The sequence below is a fragment of the Pelodiscus sinensis genome, chromosome 1, assembly GCF_052426305.1.
Source record: "Pelodiscus sinensis isolate ZL-2025 chromosome 1, ASM5242630v1, whole genome shotgun sequence".
Classification (NCBI taxonomy): Eukaryota; Metazoa; Chordata; order Testudines; family Trionychidae; genus Pelodiscus; species Pelodiscus sinensis.
The window spans coordinates 166,370,215-166,386,484 of NC_143052.1; the positions used below are offsets into that span (position 1 = coordinate 166,370,215).

At 44.4% G+C, this 16,270-nt stretch overlaps 1 protein-coding gene across 4 annotated transcripts in view; it reads right to left on the reverse strand.

Moving 5' to 3' along the window:
- Positions 1 to 958: 958 nt before the first annotated feature.
- MPZL1 (myelin protein zero like 1) overlaps positions 959 to 16,270 on the reverse strand; it is a 61,336-nt gene continuing 46,024 nt past the window's right edge. For 2 of the 4 annotated variants that reach the window (XM_089773260.1, XM_089773258.1), the window contains one exon: positions 959 to 7,146. In XM_089773260.1, coding sequence (XP_089629386.1) covers positions 7,122 to 7,146 — 25 coding nt within the window. In that variant the 3' untranslated portion in view covers positions 959 to 7,121. Of the gene's footprint in view, positions 7,147 to 16,035; positions 16,142 to 16,270 lie in introns of those variants that run through there. The other 2 variants (XM_075909088.2, XM_089773259.1) reach the window with 2 other exon arrangements.

Genomic DNA, 16,270 nt, shown 5'->3' on the forward strand with positions numbered 1-16,270 from the left:
TGTTGTTAGAAGTTCATAACAATCTCTGATTCAGAACTAAAGCTATTCCTAGTTATATTTTCTTTATACAGCTTAAGATTTGATCATGTCCTCATGTAACAGATGATCAACAGAAAATGACCTACTCTTCAGAGCAGTTTCAAAAGGTTTTGCATAACCAAAGATGGGGAATTTGTATTTACCTCCCGTTATACTTCCTAGGAAAAGCACTAAACACTGTTCCAAAACTCCATTTTTATCTGGCATTGTTCAGTCCTTTAAACACCCAGGTCTCACAGCAGTCATCTTGCACCTTGAGAGATTACATACAGTCCCAGTTCACCACAGCATAAACCCTTTATTGAATACAATGGATCTCAAAAGACATTTCATTCAATATGGTCGCCTAAGGATATGGCAGGAAGTCACCATCTCTGACTAATATATCTCTGGTCAGACACTGAAGCAGACCAATGGATCTGTTTTGCAAAGTGCAATTATTATTTGTTCTGTAGCAGGGTAGGGAGATCATTCTCTCTACCAGAAAGGATGCCTTTATCTAACAGGATTTGTCTAGAGACTTTTGAAGACTGGTAACAGCATTCTATAAAGGCAGCTTCACAAGGTGGCAGGCTTGCGACAAGACACTGGAAGCCACATCTTCTGAGCTTATTCCCAACACTAATACTGACCTGCAGAGCAGCTTTGGGCAAACGTCTTCACTCTTCCCTGCAAGTCCTCCAAGATCAATAACACCACTTACCTGCTTTACAGGGGAACTGTGCAGCTCAATATTGGTAAAACACACCAAGATCCCCTGGTAAAAGGTTATCCAACCATGCAGTGTTCCAATATTGGTAGCTTATATCAGATGAATGAAAAGGTCATCTTTGTGTTGTCTCTAAGGTGCAAGGTGCTTGTGTATTCCAGTCTCCCCCATAACCAGATAAGACTTGTGCAAAAGACCACAAAAGACCAATAATGGAAAAGAGTGTATTAAAATAGTCACAAGATTACAATAGAAAACATTAAAATCAGTCAAGAAAAATTAAACAGTATGATTTTAGTATCCAAATCAAGAGAATCTGTCCAAAAAAGCACAAAGCGCAGTTGCTATGACCAGCTCTCCATGGCCTTAACTTTATATAGTGAGGCCAAGCAGCATACACATGGCTCCCTTCCACAATTATACACCCATTTTATAGGTGTTTTCCTGCTTCCTCCACCCCCAAAGCTAGTCAGGATATTGGTGCTCTATCCTTTTAGTGGGGAGGTGGCTTTCCTTCCCTGTTTCAGAAGATACTTTCCAAGTTAGAAGTCTGCAGGAATAAGAACCAAAAGTTCCTGTCTCTATGTTGAAGTGTCTCTAATATTCCATGTTGCAGCTGCTTTGGAGGGAAGGAGACCAGACCACATAGAATATTCACCCCAGAAGGCAGGAAACTTCATTCAATTTAAATTCCAGTTCTAGAAAGTGCAGAAATACCTTAAAATAAAAGGGGTTGCTTGTGTTTGAGAGGAATGAGGAGGGAGATCTTAAAAAAAACAAACCACATACATAATGGAATAAAGTCTGAACAAAGTAGTTTATGACTTAGGATCTTCATTACTTGGTCCTGCCTCAGACCGGAGGACAGGACTTAATGAATTGTTGAGGTTCTTTCAGATCTACATTTCTAAAATTCTATGTAGTCTGGTGACCTTTAACATACGATGTGCCAAAATCTAGATTCTGGTATAACGGGAAAATGACTACAACTCAGCAAAGTCAGATACTTCGCCAGATATCTGATCAGTGATCTGGTGCAATCAAGAGGGAAAAAAACACTCCAATCCCACCCCTCTGTATACATAAAAGAAAAATCTTGATTTTAAATGTCCTAGACTGATAGAAGAATAATGTAAACACCAAGCAAGGTTTAAAACAGGTTCCAGGGCATTTATGTTACAGATCATATGGTCCTTCGTCACACCACACCAACAGTGCGCCCTCTAGAGAAACTATTTAAGTGTCGTGCACACACTCACTCACACTCTCTCTCTCTCTCACACACACACATAGCACACAAGTTACAAGGCAGATGGTTACCCCCAAACAACTATTTTCAGTTTCTCTAAGCATAAACTGAAATGTCAGTAGAACTCTACAAAACTCAGAGCAATACAGGTACAGACTGGGCTTTATGCATCAACAGGAATAACTGCTACTGTGGAAAGGCTTTCAATGCAACATCTCCTCTAAGCACCATTTAAAATATCTTTATCCTACCCCCTTAACCCTGGATAAGCTGCCCTGTAGAACTGCAGTCCAATATTGACCTTAGTATGGAAAGGAGTGTTGAGATGACTATGACCACCAATTCATTTGAAAGTAGCAACAGCAGTCCTATGGATGTTCCACGTATATGCTCATTTGCTAGCAATCAACTAAGAGTTGAAAGGTCTCAGTCGATGAAACAGAATTTTGCTGCTTTGCCATCGTTTTAGTTCCAGCAGCATGTTTTCTGAAGGGAAAGACAAGCAAAACAGAAGTGAAACCATCCAAGTAAAAAAAGGTGTCAGTTCCTGTAGCAGACTGAGTCAAGGAGATAACCACAAAGGGTATCTATAACTAACCTTGTTCTCAGTACAGACAGAGTCAGGAGAACTCCTTCTCCTAAAAAGTAGAAAATAGTACGTGGCGCTGACTAGATCCTGTGCTATGAGGTAAAGACAAGATTTAAAAAGCATTCGCCATCGTAGGAACAATGCAATTCCCACAGAGCCTACCTCAGCTTGTTATATTGGAGGCGCCTCTTGGGACAGCACAACTGTGTAAGGCTGCATCTACACTTGGGGCACGCCTACAGTAGGGATGCGACAGCAGCACAGCTCCAGTGCCTTACTGTAGAGGTGCGTCCTAAAGTGACAGGAAAGGTTTTTCTGTCCATGCAAGTAATCCACTTCTTTGAGCAACAGCAGTTAAGCTACTGGAAGAATTGTTCCAACAACAAAACTGCATCTACATCTGGGGTTAAGTCAGTATTTAGGGGGTGAATTTTTCACCCCCCTAATCAATGCAGTAAGGTTAATCTCAGTTTGAAGTGCAGAACAGGGCTTAAAAGTTAGGTCAATACAGCTACATCAGAGGGGGATTTAGTGGAGTCACACCCCAACCCACAAAGCTACACTGACCTAACCTCCTCCCCGTACAGCTACATTGACAAAGCAATGCTTTCAGCATTCAGAGAGGTGGTTTTTCTATACCACCAGAACCCCTTCCCTCAGCCAGTGGTCCTTAACGCAGTGCCTGCGGGCGCCATGGCACCCGCTGGGCCATTCCTGTGCGCCCACCGAGTGATCGGGGCCGGCCCCGCACCCGAGCACGTGGGCGGTGCCGGCCTCCGGGTGCGCAGCGTATGGGCGTCCCCACCTTTGGGTGCATGGCACAGGAGCGGCGCCAGCCCCGAGCATGCAGCACATGGGCTGTTCCGGCCTCAGGTGCGAGGCGTATGGGCGTCCCCACCCTGGGCACGTGGCACAGGAGTAGTGCTGGCCCTGGGCGTGTGGCGTATGGGCAGCCCCACCCCTGGGCGTGCAGCATAGGAGCGGCGCCGGCCCAAGGAGTGCGGTGCATGGGTGGCGCCAGCACCGGGCACACGGCATATGGGTGGTCCTGCCCCCGGGCACATGCGCGGCCCCACCTCCGGGTGCCCGGTGCGTGAGTGGCCCTGCCCCCGGGAGCCTGGCAGCCCCAAAAGGTTGGGGACCACTCCGCTACACTGTGATGCTGGCATAGCTCTGCTGTTGTAATTATGCTGGTATAGTCTCACTGTGTAGACCAGTGTGTCTCAATCTTTTTTTTATAAAGTACCACTTTAAAAAATGATAAGTACCCCCAGTACCTACTGTTTTCAGACACACAACTTTTTTTCTACCATTGCAACACATTTGTTTAAACAACTTAATCATAGCCAGACAGGCGATGAAATTTTGGGGTGTAAAAAGTACAAAAATAAAATGCTGTAAAACTTATTCAGTTTTCTCCAAATTTCAGTTGTGTTGATGTACCCCCAATCTTCTGTTGAGTACCCCTAAGGGTACTCATACCACTGATTGAGAAACACTGGAGTGGACAAGCCCTGAGTAACTGACTGCAGTACAGAAAGGGGTGGTGGAACAAAGCATGCAGGCAATTCATTCCTTTTCATAGCTTCAAAAATAGGTTAATACGAACAGATCATAGTCTGGGACTTCACTATAATGTCATTCAGGCTATGTCTACACTTTAATCTCTATAGCAGCACAGATGCATCTCTTCTGCTGTAACGCTTCAGCATAAACCACTACCTGCAGAAAGCGGATTGCCTATTGGCATAGATAATCCACCCACGCAGAGAGGTGGTAGCTAAGTTGATGGAAGAATGCAGTCTATACCGAGGGTTATGTCAGTAGCACCAACTATCTGGGCAGCAGATTTCTCACACCTCATGAGACTGACCTATGTCAAGGTAAATTTTCAGTGTAAACCAGTCCTCAATTTATGCTTCTTTTCATGGGAAGGGAGATGGAGGTTTTGAGCTGCAGCAATTTTATACAAGCTTGGCAGGATTCTATTTTTTATTCTTTGCAATTTTGATGGACAATATCAATGCTTATTTTTACCTATCTTTTCGATTTAAATTTTCATAGTTGTGGAAAATTGTGGATTTTGAGTATTTTTTAGTTTAAACTTTCACATCTTTGGGAAATTGAGGGATGAGAATTATTTACTACAATAGATGTTGAGATTTTAACAGAGTGAAAGCAATATAACTATTAGCATACATATTGTCAACACCACATTCCACATATACAAATTAATAGCCTTAAGTCAAACTAATATGCTCTCAAGAAGCATTTTTCTTATTTTGCCTCCATCTAAATTTCACGTATACTTTGTGTCAGTTTGTGCATGCACAGTGAAATCAACATTTCCTGACATTTACCAATTTAAAAAAATCAAATCCTTCCAAATCTAGTCACACAGATTAACTGTTTTACATCCTCATTTCAGATTTTACACCTGTTTTATCACAAACAAAGGGACATCTGATTACCCTTCTTCGGTGCTACAAGCCTTCCTTCTCCTACTTACACAAAGCATTCATCACAAGTAGCGACTTAGCACATACCTCAGCAGCGCCAGCCCTGGACAAGGGCAGCAAATCTGGAGGAATTTTAAAAGCCCTTTAAGGTTTGCACTTCTTTTTAACTGGCAGAGACCAGGTTAGTAGCAGGGACTAAAGAGGAAAATCTGCATGATCTATTGGCTAAAATAGGGTTAAAACTGATCAAGTCCCAGGTCTGATCTCATTAGCGGCAAAGCAATCACAAAATCCTCTGAGCTGAGTGAAACCTGAAGTCAACTCACTCCACTTCCACTAACACAAGTTACTGTTCCTGATGAACAAGCTTCAAAGTTAAGACAAATCAAAGGAAAGGACATTCACAATAGTTTCAGTCCCATACTGCATCAAGTATTTCTGGCTCCAGCTTTAGACAACAACATCTGAAGCTGTTTATATCAGCCATGGAGTGTTGGTTATGTTCCCATAAATGCAAAGCTCCATGTCCCTATCCAGGCTCAGACAAGATCTTCAGGTCACGATGCCCGCAGTTCACTGCACACAAGTGGCAGCTTGTTTCCTTCCAGAAGGACTCAATGAGCCTTTGAAAATATAAGCAAGTATTCATAAAAATACAAGTGAAGAACAAAGAGGATCCAAGAAACCTTGACATTAATCTCTCCAGCATGGGTCTAGCTCACACGCCTTCAACTAGACTAAACAGGTCACGGGGGAGATTCCCAAATGAGCAAGCTAGCCTCAGTGTCAGGAATATAGGTAGGGGTGTATACTCTATGCATTATTTAATTATTCCTGTTCTAGCAGATCACAGAGGGTGGGTCATTAGTAAGAGTCAGTGACAGTGGAACCAAGGATAGTCCTGTCCTCTTATAGCAGCAGGTTCCATTCATCACACTTCTCCCCCTTACTCTAAACTAGCTTCAGGGAAAGACGGTATAGGCAGATTATTGCAAGTAAAGTTTTAATCACTATTCCTTTTCCACAAAGTGCAATGTCATTTCTCTCCAGTAGAGCCCCTGCTTCCTGCTACAAGTGGACAAAACAATCCAGCAGGTTTCACTGGAAGCAGGTTGTGCCAGGGAAGGGTACGTCAGGATCTAATTGAAGCAAGTTACCCAAATATGAAGTTTCTTAGATATCCCCCTTCACTTGCTTATGAAAAGTTGGGTTTTATTTTCACTGCACAAACCCCACTGGATCAACACAGTCCCTGTGTTCTAAGGGACTGGCTTTAAGTTCTAATAATACATGGTCTCAATAAAGGAGTAATTATATGAAATTCTATGGCCTGCAATATACAGGAGGTCAGACTAGATTAGCTAATAATGGTCCCTTCTAGCCATAACATCTATTAATCTATGAGCAATGTCACTGTTATATAAATCTAAAAGTTTGCACACATTTAAAGGGGTGAAGAGTAGACATTTCAAATAGCTAATTTTGACCAGACCCTTTGTAGCTTAACTCTTCCTTCTCCCATTCAGATGAGGACAGTTTTTCTAAGGAAAATATGTACAGCCTGGTGAAGAGGAAATATCCTGTGGAAACTATCTTCCTCATATCCATCCCTTCAAGAAAGAAAAGCCCTGTGAGAAAGGAGCCAGTAAATCTAGAATCCGCTAGCACCTTCCAGTTTCCCCATTAATGATTGAGCTAAAATATATTTAAAAATTGCCATGTTATGAATTTTCTCTTTTTCTCCTCTTATCCTAGATACAAAAGAAGAATATTGGCCATTTATAAGCAGATTTCTTACTGCATCTCAACATGCAACACTGGAATCACTTTTGTACGATTAAATAGACTATTTACACACAACACATATATATCTCTCTGTATTCACATGCATTGGTCCTAGCCTAGGCATCAAAGGCCACATGTGAGTTCTCTGTGTCACATTTGATTCAAGCCATTCCAGTTTGAATTTCTGTTTTGCTTTGGATACGATGGAATTTCCTCAGTTCTTCCGAATGTCAGCATAAACAACAGACTCTGACTTGTTAATCTTGTCACTGTGTCGTCCACCGGAGTGATCTAATTGCGCATAAATGACTGGGCCCTGAGGACAGAAAGACAAAACATAGAATCAGCGCTTTTTTGAATGGATTGCACTTCCCTCTCCCTGCGGCAGGGTCTCTTGTGAGATCATCAATGGAACCCCCCAAAGCAAGTGGACTGCACCTTCTCCTATACAAGAAATCAGGTGCATCACCTTACTTGCAACCTCAGAGTACCGTGCAAAACTGGGGCCTCATGTTAATTGGTTTGGCTGGCAAGCAAGGAATGCAAGGAAGGATTCACAGTTCTGAAATGTATCCATGTTTCCTTAACAGACTCAGAAAGCTATGAAGAAGATGTGTAGCTCAGTCAAAAGCAAGCTAGGGTTCACTTTTTAAGTATAATGTTGTGCTATAGTATGCCACTAAGTGATAGTGTTCATTTTATAAGCTTTAACCGAAGACCTTCAAATCAGTTCCCTACTGGAACACTGGAAGATCAGTTCCTCAAATAGAGTGAATGAGTTCTAGCCTGTAGCCACAGCATGACAGGATGAAATCACCTCTCACCAGCTAAGTAAGCAACTGGTTCAATCCTATGATACAGTAACAAGAACCACTTAGATGCTGCAGCTAGTGATGATATAGTCAATATACCTACCTCATTACTTATCCAGCATCATTTGGTTTTAAAACAGGTCTAATCATGGGGGTCATGAAGGCTCCCTTGAAACCTGAGTAACAATTAGGGCTGTCAATTGACCTGCATTAACACCTGTGATTAACGCAGGACGGGTTTAATGCATTAATTTTAACGTGTTAATCACAGGCGTTAATGCTGCATCCGCAGCTAATCCCTGGCTCCGCTGTTGCAAAGCCCTTTTGAAGCACCAGAGCGGCACCTCAAAGAGGCTTTGTAACACCCTGCTCCAGCGCTTCAAAGGGGCTTTGCAACAGTGGAGCCGGGGATCAGCTGGACTCCCCAGCTGATCCCAGGCTCCTAATGCTCTGCCCCTTAGAAATGCTGCCACGGCGCTTCCAAGGGGCAGCGCTGCATGAAGCCCATGGTCATCTCGAGACTCCAGGTGATCCCAGGCTCCATGCAGCGCTGTCCCACTGAAATGCCACCGCAGTGTTTCAAAGGGGAGGCGTACGCAATTAATCGAGCATTTAAATTTTTTAATCGCTCGACAGCCCTAGTAGCAATATCAGGTCTTGTGTGCAGGTCCTCAAATTGCGTGCTGCCCCAAACATCTCATCTCATCCTTGCGCAGTTTTAAATAGATTTAGTATTCTCCATGATCTACCCTGTTCTGCCAAACTATATCATGTTCAGATAGCTGCACTTCAGTGATCATGGAAGGAATCCTCATATATAGTTTGTGGATTACACCAAAGAACTTGACAGATATTGTGAAACAATTTTGTGTCAATGCTCTAGAGGGCAGCAATGCACATGAAGCGTCAGAACGGAAGTACTAAATGCTCTACTGAAACACATAGGTTTATCATGAATACCTGTGCTCCATGAAACACAACCTGCAGGAGTATGAAGTACAGAGGGTGATGGGGATGGGACTGGAGCATGACATAACCTAAGGATGGGTATCTGAGAAGCAGGAGAAAGGGTGGGAAACTGATTTCAGCAAAAAGACAACTTCTCTACTGTGCTGGGGTACTGCACTTTGAGTGAGTTAGATACAAGGAGCTTCCTTTCAGAAAATTTCAAGGGGAAGAGAAAGAAGCTTTATCACTGTAATGAACATGGTATGAGATTATATTATATCCTACAAAGTTGGAGGAGGGTGCAAAAAGTGCAGCAGACAGACATATGGAAAGCTTAGGGGAGCAAACAAACGGATAGGGATAAAACTACCCCTCATACTCTAAAGCAAACAATTCCCCCAGAGACAAAGCTGAGGAGAGTGCAACCACTAGAGTAGTGGTTTCAGCACAATTGAAAGTCTGCACACTCAGAGTATAGCTATGCTACAGACACTATACCAGCAGAGATACATCACCACACTCTCAGGGCACAGACTCTGTAGCACAGACAAAGCCTAAACTGAAGGGATTTTTCTCTCTGTGTAGGAACACCACCTCCTTGAATCATGGTAGCTATGTCTACAAAAAGCAGGAACATAGTTGCATCTACACCAGGGGGAAGGTCAGAACAGTTATGTCAGTCAGGGGAATGGGGGAAGTGATGTGGATTTTACAAACTTTAGTGACGTCAACCTTACATTTAAAAATACAGACCAGGCCTCAGTCACACTTACGGTGTGTCTACACTGCACCCTTATCTCGAAATAAGCTACGCAATTTAAGCTACAGGAATTGCATAGCTTATTTCGAGTTAATTTCAAAATAGAACGCTATTCCAAAATGTCCCTTAATCCTCATGGAATGAGGTTTGCAGGGACATCTGAATAGCGAACCCATTATATTTCAAAATAATGGGCTTTTTCGAAGACATCAAATAGCTATTTTGGGATACTTAGTTCCGTGGTATAGATGTAGCTTTACAGTCCTAATGAGAACTAAGAGGAAGCAACTGACTTTGCCCCATTCAGAAACATTTAACACACTTAAAAGCTACTTCCTCAGCACACCTACTCCCAGGGAGCCGAATGCCACCCCACGTGTAACTGCTTAAAATTTCAATTACTTAGTTAAATACATTTTAGCATCCCTATTTCAGAGTCTCTTTGCCAGCACTTATTTCCCTTTCCTCAATTTGAGTTGTTTCTCAGCTTCCCTAATCTCTCTGGATCAAAGTGGCCTTCACATAAACCACCAAGACTCCCTTTCCTTCCTGGAAGGATGTGTGTTTCAAATTTGATTGCGTTGAATCAAACACACTGACAATCTGCTCTCCAACAGATTAATAAGGAAGGGGTGAGAAAGTCCAGCCCTGTAATGAGAGAGATTTGCTAGCTGAAAAACAGCTGTTGCATGCTATTGCTCAGCCGCTCTTCAACCACTACTACTTCCAAAATATTCCATTTATCTGTTAAGAGGAAGGGAAGGTTATAAATAACTTCTAGTGGAAACATTTATCAAACTAAGCTAAAAGCCACCTTAAAAAAAGGTGGAGGAGCAAGAAAGGTAACAGTAAAGTAAGGCGTGATGCCTTCCAAAGAACCATGGGTACTGGATACAATTGTCATATACATATACATCATTAAACAGAAAACTGGGAGGAGGAGGAAGGGAAAGATCAAGTAAGATGCTACTAACAGACCTCTCCCACCATCTAAGAAAGTAGAATTTCCTCCAACACCCCCTATTCTCTGGGATTTGTGCTCTGCATAGATCTGCCTGCTTGCAAAATGATCAAATGTCATGTAATTACCCCTGAGAAGCAAATGCAGTAACACAATCAATGCCATTAATGGAACACCTCAATCTTTCCTTCCATAGCAAAATGCTACCCAATTAGGGGAAAGGCCAGAGAGACACGCAGGTTATGTCTACACTACAGAGGGTTTTTTTCCGGAAAAATGGCTGTTTTTTCCAAAAATCTTCACTTACGACCACACTGCAATCATGTTCTTTCGGGGGGAAAAATTGAAGGAACAGAGGGGTTTTTCCAACATTAGTAAACCTCTTTCTACAAGGAAGAAGCCTTTTTCCGAAAGAGCCCTTTCAGAAAAAGCTGTGTGGACGGGGAAGAGGGAGTTCTTTCGCAAGAAGAGGAATGAGGAAAAAGCACAGGTGTCCTGGTGGCCAGTCCATCCATAGTAATCACAGCTTAAATGCGAGACAGCATCTACATTGATTGGAGACTATCTTTCAAAAAAGCAGATTGCTTTTTTGATGCGCTTTGGCAGTGTGAATGCTCTCTTTCGGAAGAAGATTTTTCAGAAGATTTCTTCTGGAAAAGTTTCTTCTGAAAGAAGCCTGTAGTCTAGACATAGCCTCAGAGTTTTCAAAGATTTTAAACTAGAGATAATGGCCCTAACCCAGAATATAGTTTGGGTGTGAGGAAGGCCCAGAATGCCTTTTAAGTCATTAGATAAAGTGTATATATCTGTTTAGTTGGATTATATTAAGCTTCATTTCACAAAGTACAGACGTGTCTGCATATGGGTATCTGGGAACATCTTTTAAAATCAGAGGGACATCTGGCAATTTCCTTCTCCTTAGTGGTGCCCTGGTACATATTTGGGAAAACATTTAAAATAAGGTTGGCCTAATATTATCTGAGAAAAAAACCTGTTCAGAAACCTGGTAGGATGAGGAAAGTTATCTTCCTGATAGGATGAGGAGAGTTACTTCAATCTATATAAAAAGCTGGTCAATTAGCTTTTAAAAATACACAAATGCCAAAAGCAGTTTTGATGGATGGTTCAGTAGTTGCAGTGAGACTGAAGTTCATTATGGCTATTCATGATCAACAGAACATTCTGTTTCATGCTAACCTGTATATGTATAAGTAAGGAATAACTCAAAGCAACCTGGTGATATAGTATCACAGGGCTGTTATTTATCTTAAAATTTATCAATAGAGAGCCAGGAAATTAACTTTACTGGAGCAACAAGAACAGTGAAATTAAACGTACTTATTGCCTGTGAGTCACAGATACATGGGCTGCAATGGGTACATCAGGCCTGTCCCCTACCAGTGCTGGTGCTCTACGTAGCCCAGCTCTACGTAGCCCAGCAATGGCACACATACACCCCCTCACAGGGGAAGCAAGTAGGGTACGGGTGGAGACTGGGTTCTGGAAGCAGAAACTGTGAGGTCTTGGGGGGTTACCAACTCTCCCCAAGCAGATACCATTTGCTGAAAGGCAGAAACCCTGAAGGAGAGCAGGGAGGCTCGCTTGCAGCCTCAGGATAGCAGGCGGGAAGAACAAGGAGTGGTGGGTGGTGTGATCAGAGGTCAGAAAACAAGACAGCCATGCAGCTAGCTGGAGAGAAGTAGTGCTTTAAAGGGGAAACCACTGCTTCTCTCCAGCAGTGCAGCCATCCCCTGTTCCCCAGAGCCTCTGGCCTACACTTATTGTTCACTGCAGCCTGGCGAGCAGGAGCTGGGTGCAGAATGCAGGGAAGGGAGGGGAAGAAGATGAGGAATGGGGCTGGGAGCACCCAGAGCCCCAGTTCTTAGCCCATGAGAATGCAGGGAAAGGGGCTACTGGAACTGGTGCAGGCAGAAGGGAAGGACAGCTGGGCAGGGGCCGCCAAAGCTTGTCCTTGAGCATACGCAGCATAGAGCACCACTAAATTTGGGGTATCACACTTGTGCCCCACGCAGCTACAAATGCTGTGCATGCCTAAGGATAGCCCTGGGGTACATGCTCATAGATTCCTTACAGATGCTAAATAAATGTTCTGCAACTTTAAGCTATAGCTCTAATTTAAGTATTGAGCTGACCATCACATATTACAGACAAAATAGTTTCTGTATGTGTTTGATGCATTTTGTACTAGCTGTTCATGCATTTTCATGTGTTATTTTGCATTAATCAATAGTGAAATATTACTGGGTTTGATCTGTAGAGCCCAATTAAAAATCTGTCTTGGGGAGAAGAGCTGAAGTTATGTCTACATTAGAGAGCTTATAGCAGTGCAGCAATATAAATGCAGCTGCACCACTAAGATCTCTAATGTAGTGGCTACAAGCCAACTGGAGTACGCTCCCCCACTGACATAATTAATCCATGCCCCAACAAGCAATGGTAGCTATGTTGGCGGATGAAGTTCTCCTACTGATATATCACTGTGCAGAGTAATTTACTTCACTCCGGTGGGTGGAATATTCACACCCTTGAGCAATATAAATGTTACCAACATAAGTGGTAGTGTAAACACTGCCTGAGCATGCATGTGAAGTTGCAGGCAGGTTTTAAGAGCCAATGCTACCTCTCTCTGATCAGAAAAGAGTTTGCAAACCCAGGACACAAGAGCTCAGTATTCAAAAGGTGCCAACTATTCGTTGCATTTGGCATAGTTCTGTAACAGAAGGTATTTGCCTTCTATTTTGCTTGCCAAATGTTGGAACCCAGGCCACTAGCAAGACTGGAGGATAACTCCATCAGTGGCTATTAGCATAAATCAGCGGTGTGCAACCCATGGGTCCTTCCTGGGGGGTTGCTGAGCTTCAATCCGAGCCAGCCGTCATTTTGTTTTCCGGCTCGGTTCCCGACGTACACGCGGTGGGGGGAGCAGCAGGGGAGCGGATCAGTGCTTTAAATTAAAGGGGCCGCAACAAAATGTTCCTGGGGCTTCTCCCCCTCCCCCAACAAAAATTTTCCCAGCCTTGGGGGGGCCGCAAATTAAAAAAAGTTGAGCATCACTGGCCTAGATGATCGGGGGCACAATGCCATGCCCAGGGTGTCCCTAAATCTCCAGTTCCAAAAACTTGGTCAGGAAGACTGGGTATGGATCACTTGAAACTGCCCTATTCCATTTATTCTCTTTGAGCAATTTGGCACTTGCCACTCTCAGAGACAGAATAAGGAGCTAGACTGACCATTGGTCTGACTCCCTAAGGCCAATTCTTACGTTAACTAGCCAATTAACCCATCATAAGACGGGATTTTCAGGTCTCTCCTCCACGTCCGTCTTCTCTCCTGAGCCTCCGGTCTCTCCTTGCGTCTCCATCTCCCCCTCCCTCTCTCTCCTCCTCCTAGTGCCTTCTCCCCCCCCCCCGAGCTCTCCTCCCCCTCTTGCCTCTCACTTGGGGGACCACAGAGTCCAAATGGCCTTTTGGGCTCCACACTCCCCATGCTGCATGGGGAGCGCGGAGCCCAAACGGCTGCTTGCGCCACTTGCTACCAGGTGGCCTGGCTGAGCGGTGCAGAAGTCAGCCGAGCGCCATGGCAGGAGGCAAAGGGGGGCGGGGTGGTGACATTCATGGGCAGGGCCTGGAGCCGCTGTCATGCCGCACATCACCGCCCCACCCCCCTTCCCCTACTACTGTGGCACTCGGCTGACTTCTGCGCCTCTCAGCCAGGCCGCCACGTGGGAGCAAGTGGCTGTTTGGGCCCTGCACTCCCCATGCAACACGGGCCGCTCGGAGGGAACATCCAGGATTTCAGAAACAGCACCGCCCAGAGGGAACAGCCAGCATTTCAGCAACAGCGCCTCCCAGAGGGAACAGCCAGCATTTCAGCAACAGCGCCTCCCAGAGGGAACAGCCAGCATTTCAGCAACAGCGCCTCCCAGAGGGAACAGCCAGCATTTCAGCAACAGCGCCTCCCAGAGGGAACAGCCAGCATTTCAGGCAACAGCGCCGCCCAGAAGGAACAGCCAGCATTTCAGGCAACAGCGCTCCCCAGAGGGAAGAGCCAGCATTTCGGCGTTTCAGACTCTCAGACACTGGGCTACTATTCTTACGTTAATGAAGAAGTTATTCAGACAACAGAAAATTTTTGCACTCAGTGGGGACAGTACACTCTCTCATTCAAACAAACAAGGTGATGGAGAATGAAAACAAGAAGGAGGATGAAGTGGGTAACTGAGACAATATATAGTTCTGACAAGATGGAACACACGGACATCTGCTGGGAAGGACAGTGAAAGTAAACCTGAGGTATCCAACTGTCAGAACATTTAGACAACTAGATGCAAACTACTTCTGGATTTCCAGGGTACTGACTGATACAGTATACAATGAGCTTCCACAAACTGAAATTAAGATTCAGAATTAAACATACCAAAAAAAGACCAATGACTGAGCACTCAATACTACCATCTGGATCAATGGAACTGAGGGAATGGCAGGGCAGCTAGCACAAGGGCCTGCAGGCTTCCAATCTATCATTCCCATTGGCTGGGAATCACAGCCAATGGGAAGGTGGGGCAGTGCCTGCAAGCACAGGGAGGCACAGAGCCACCTATGCCTCTCTGACAGCACCACTAACTAAGCGCCCCAATCCCCTCCCTCCATGCCCAGCTCCGTCCCTTTCACTCAGACCTTACACTCCCAACCTACCTCTTCCCCTGAGCACCCCTTCCCCCAAGCTTGAGCACCACAAATGAGCTATCTGCAGCACTCAGAAGCTCTGGAAGGATGAGGGAGGTCCACAGTAAGCCCTACTTGTTACCCAGAACTGGTAAGTCTCTCCCATTTAAGGTGCTGCTTGCCGGGTACCGGTTAGCCTGTCACATCCCCAGAGGCCTCGTTGCTATTTTTAGAGCATTAGCTTAGCAGAGCTAGCACATGTACATCTACCTGAGCTGGGCATTACATCTCACAGCTACTGTGTGGGCAGTCTTAGAGTGAGTCAGCACTAGGGGAAAAAAAGAAAAGGTGTGTTCTTTGCTCATGTTAACTAATATGAGCTAACTGACACAAGGAAAAAGGCTACTGAAGATAAGGTAGCTTTCACATGTAAGTAGGTCTTTATTTCATCCTGGGGTGCATGGATCAGTGTTCATGTCATGCTCCCTGTTAGTACCTGGCCCAAGCCAAGAAAACCAACAATCAAACCAGCAGATCAAATTTTATGAGGAATACTGGCCATGTGCCACCTTAACATGTGCTAAGATGACAATGACAACTACCTCAATCTGCTAATACAATTGAAGGCAGCAAACTGCCTTGTCTTCACTGGGATTTTAGTTCATATCAGTTACCATGTTAACTAAGATGAGGTAAGAACAAGTCTTTTTCCCCTCTAGAGAGAACCAAGACAAAAGGGATATGTATCTCCTTATCTAATCATTAACTGCCAGGTTGAATCCCTCCATTTTTCTGGACATGTTAAAGCTATTAAGTATAGTTCACAAATCTCAGCTTCACCACAGTTCACAAGCCCCTGCTACAGTTTTACACCGCGTCCCATACAGAGCAGATCCCTTGTCCTCCCAAATGCTCAAGTACATGGAACGACATAGCCAACTAATTCACCTCTCCCACCCCACCTTCATCCTCTCCATAGGCTGGATCTGCTTCTTCCACACCCTGGGGGGTCACTGCATTGGAGAGTACTGAAATTTACCTGATGCAATCTGGCAGGTACGTGGTTTACCAAACCCTCTGTGTCGGAGGGTGACTTCCGTGGAGCCTGCTTAATTGGAGACATCAAGCTCTCAGAGGTACTGCAGCTGACGAGGTGGCAGAGCAGAATTTGCAGGACAACGTTCAAGAGATATAAACAAAAAACAGGAACAAAAAACAAAAGCAAGTGATGGCAGGATGAAGTGGCAGGCTATGCCAAAGTAAAAATGATCACA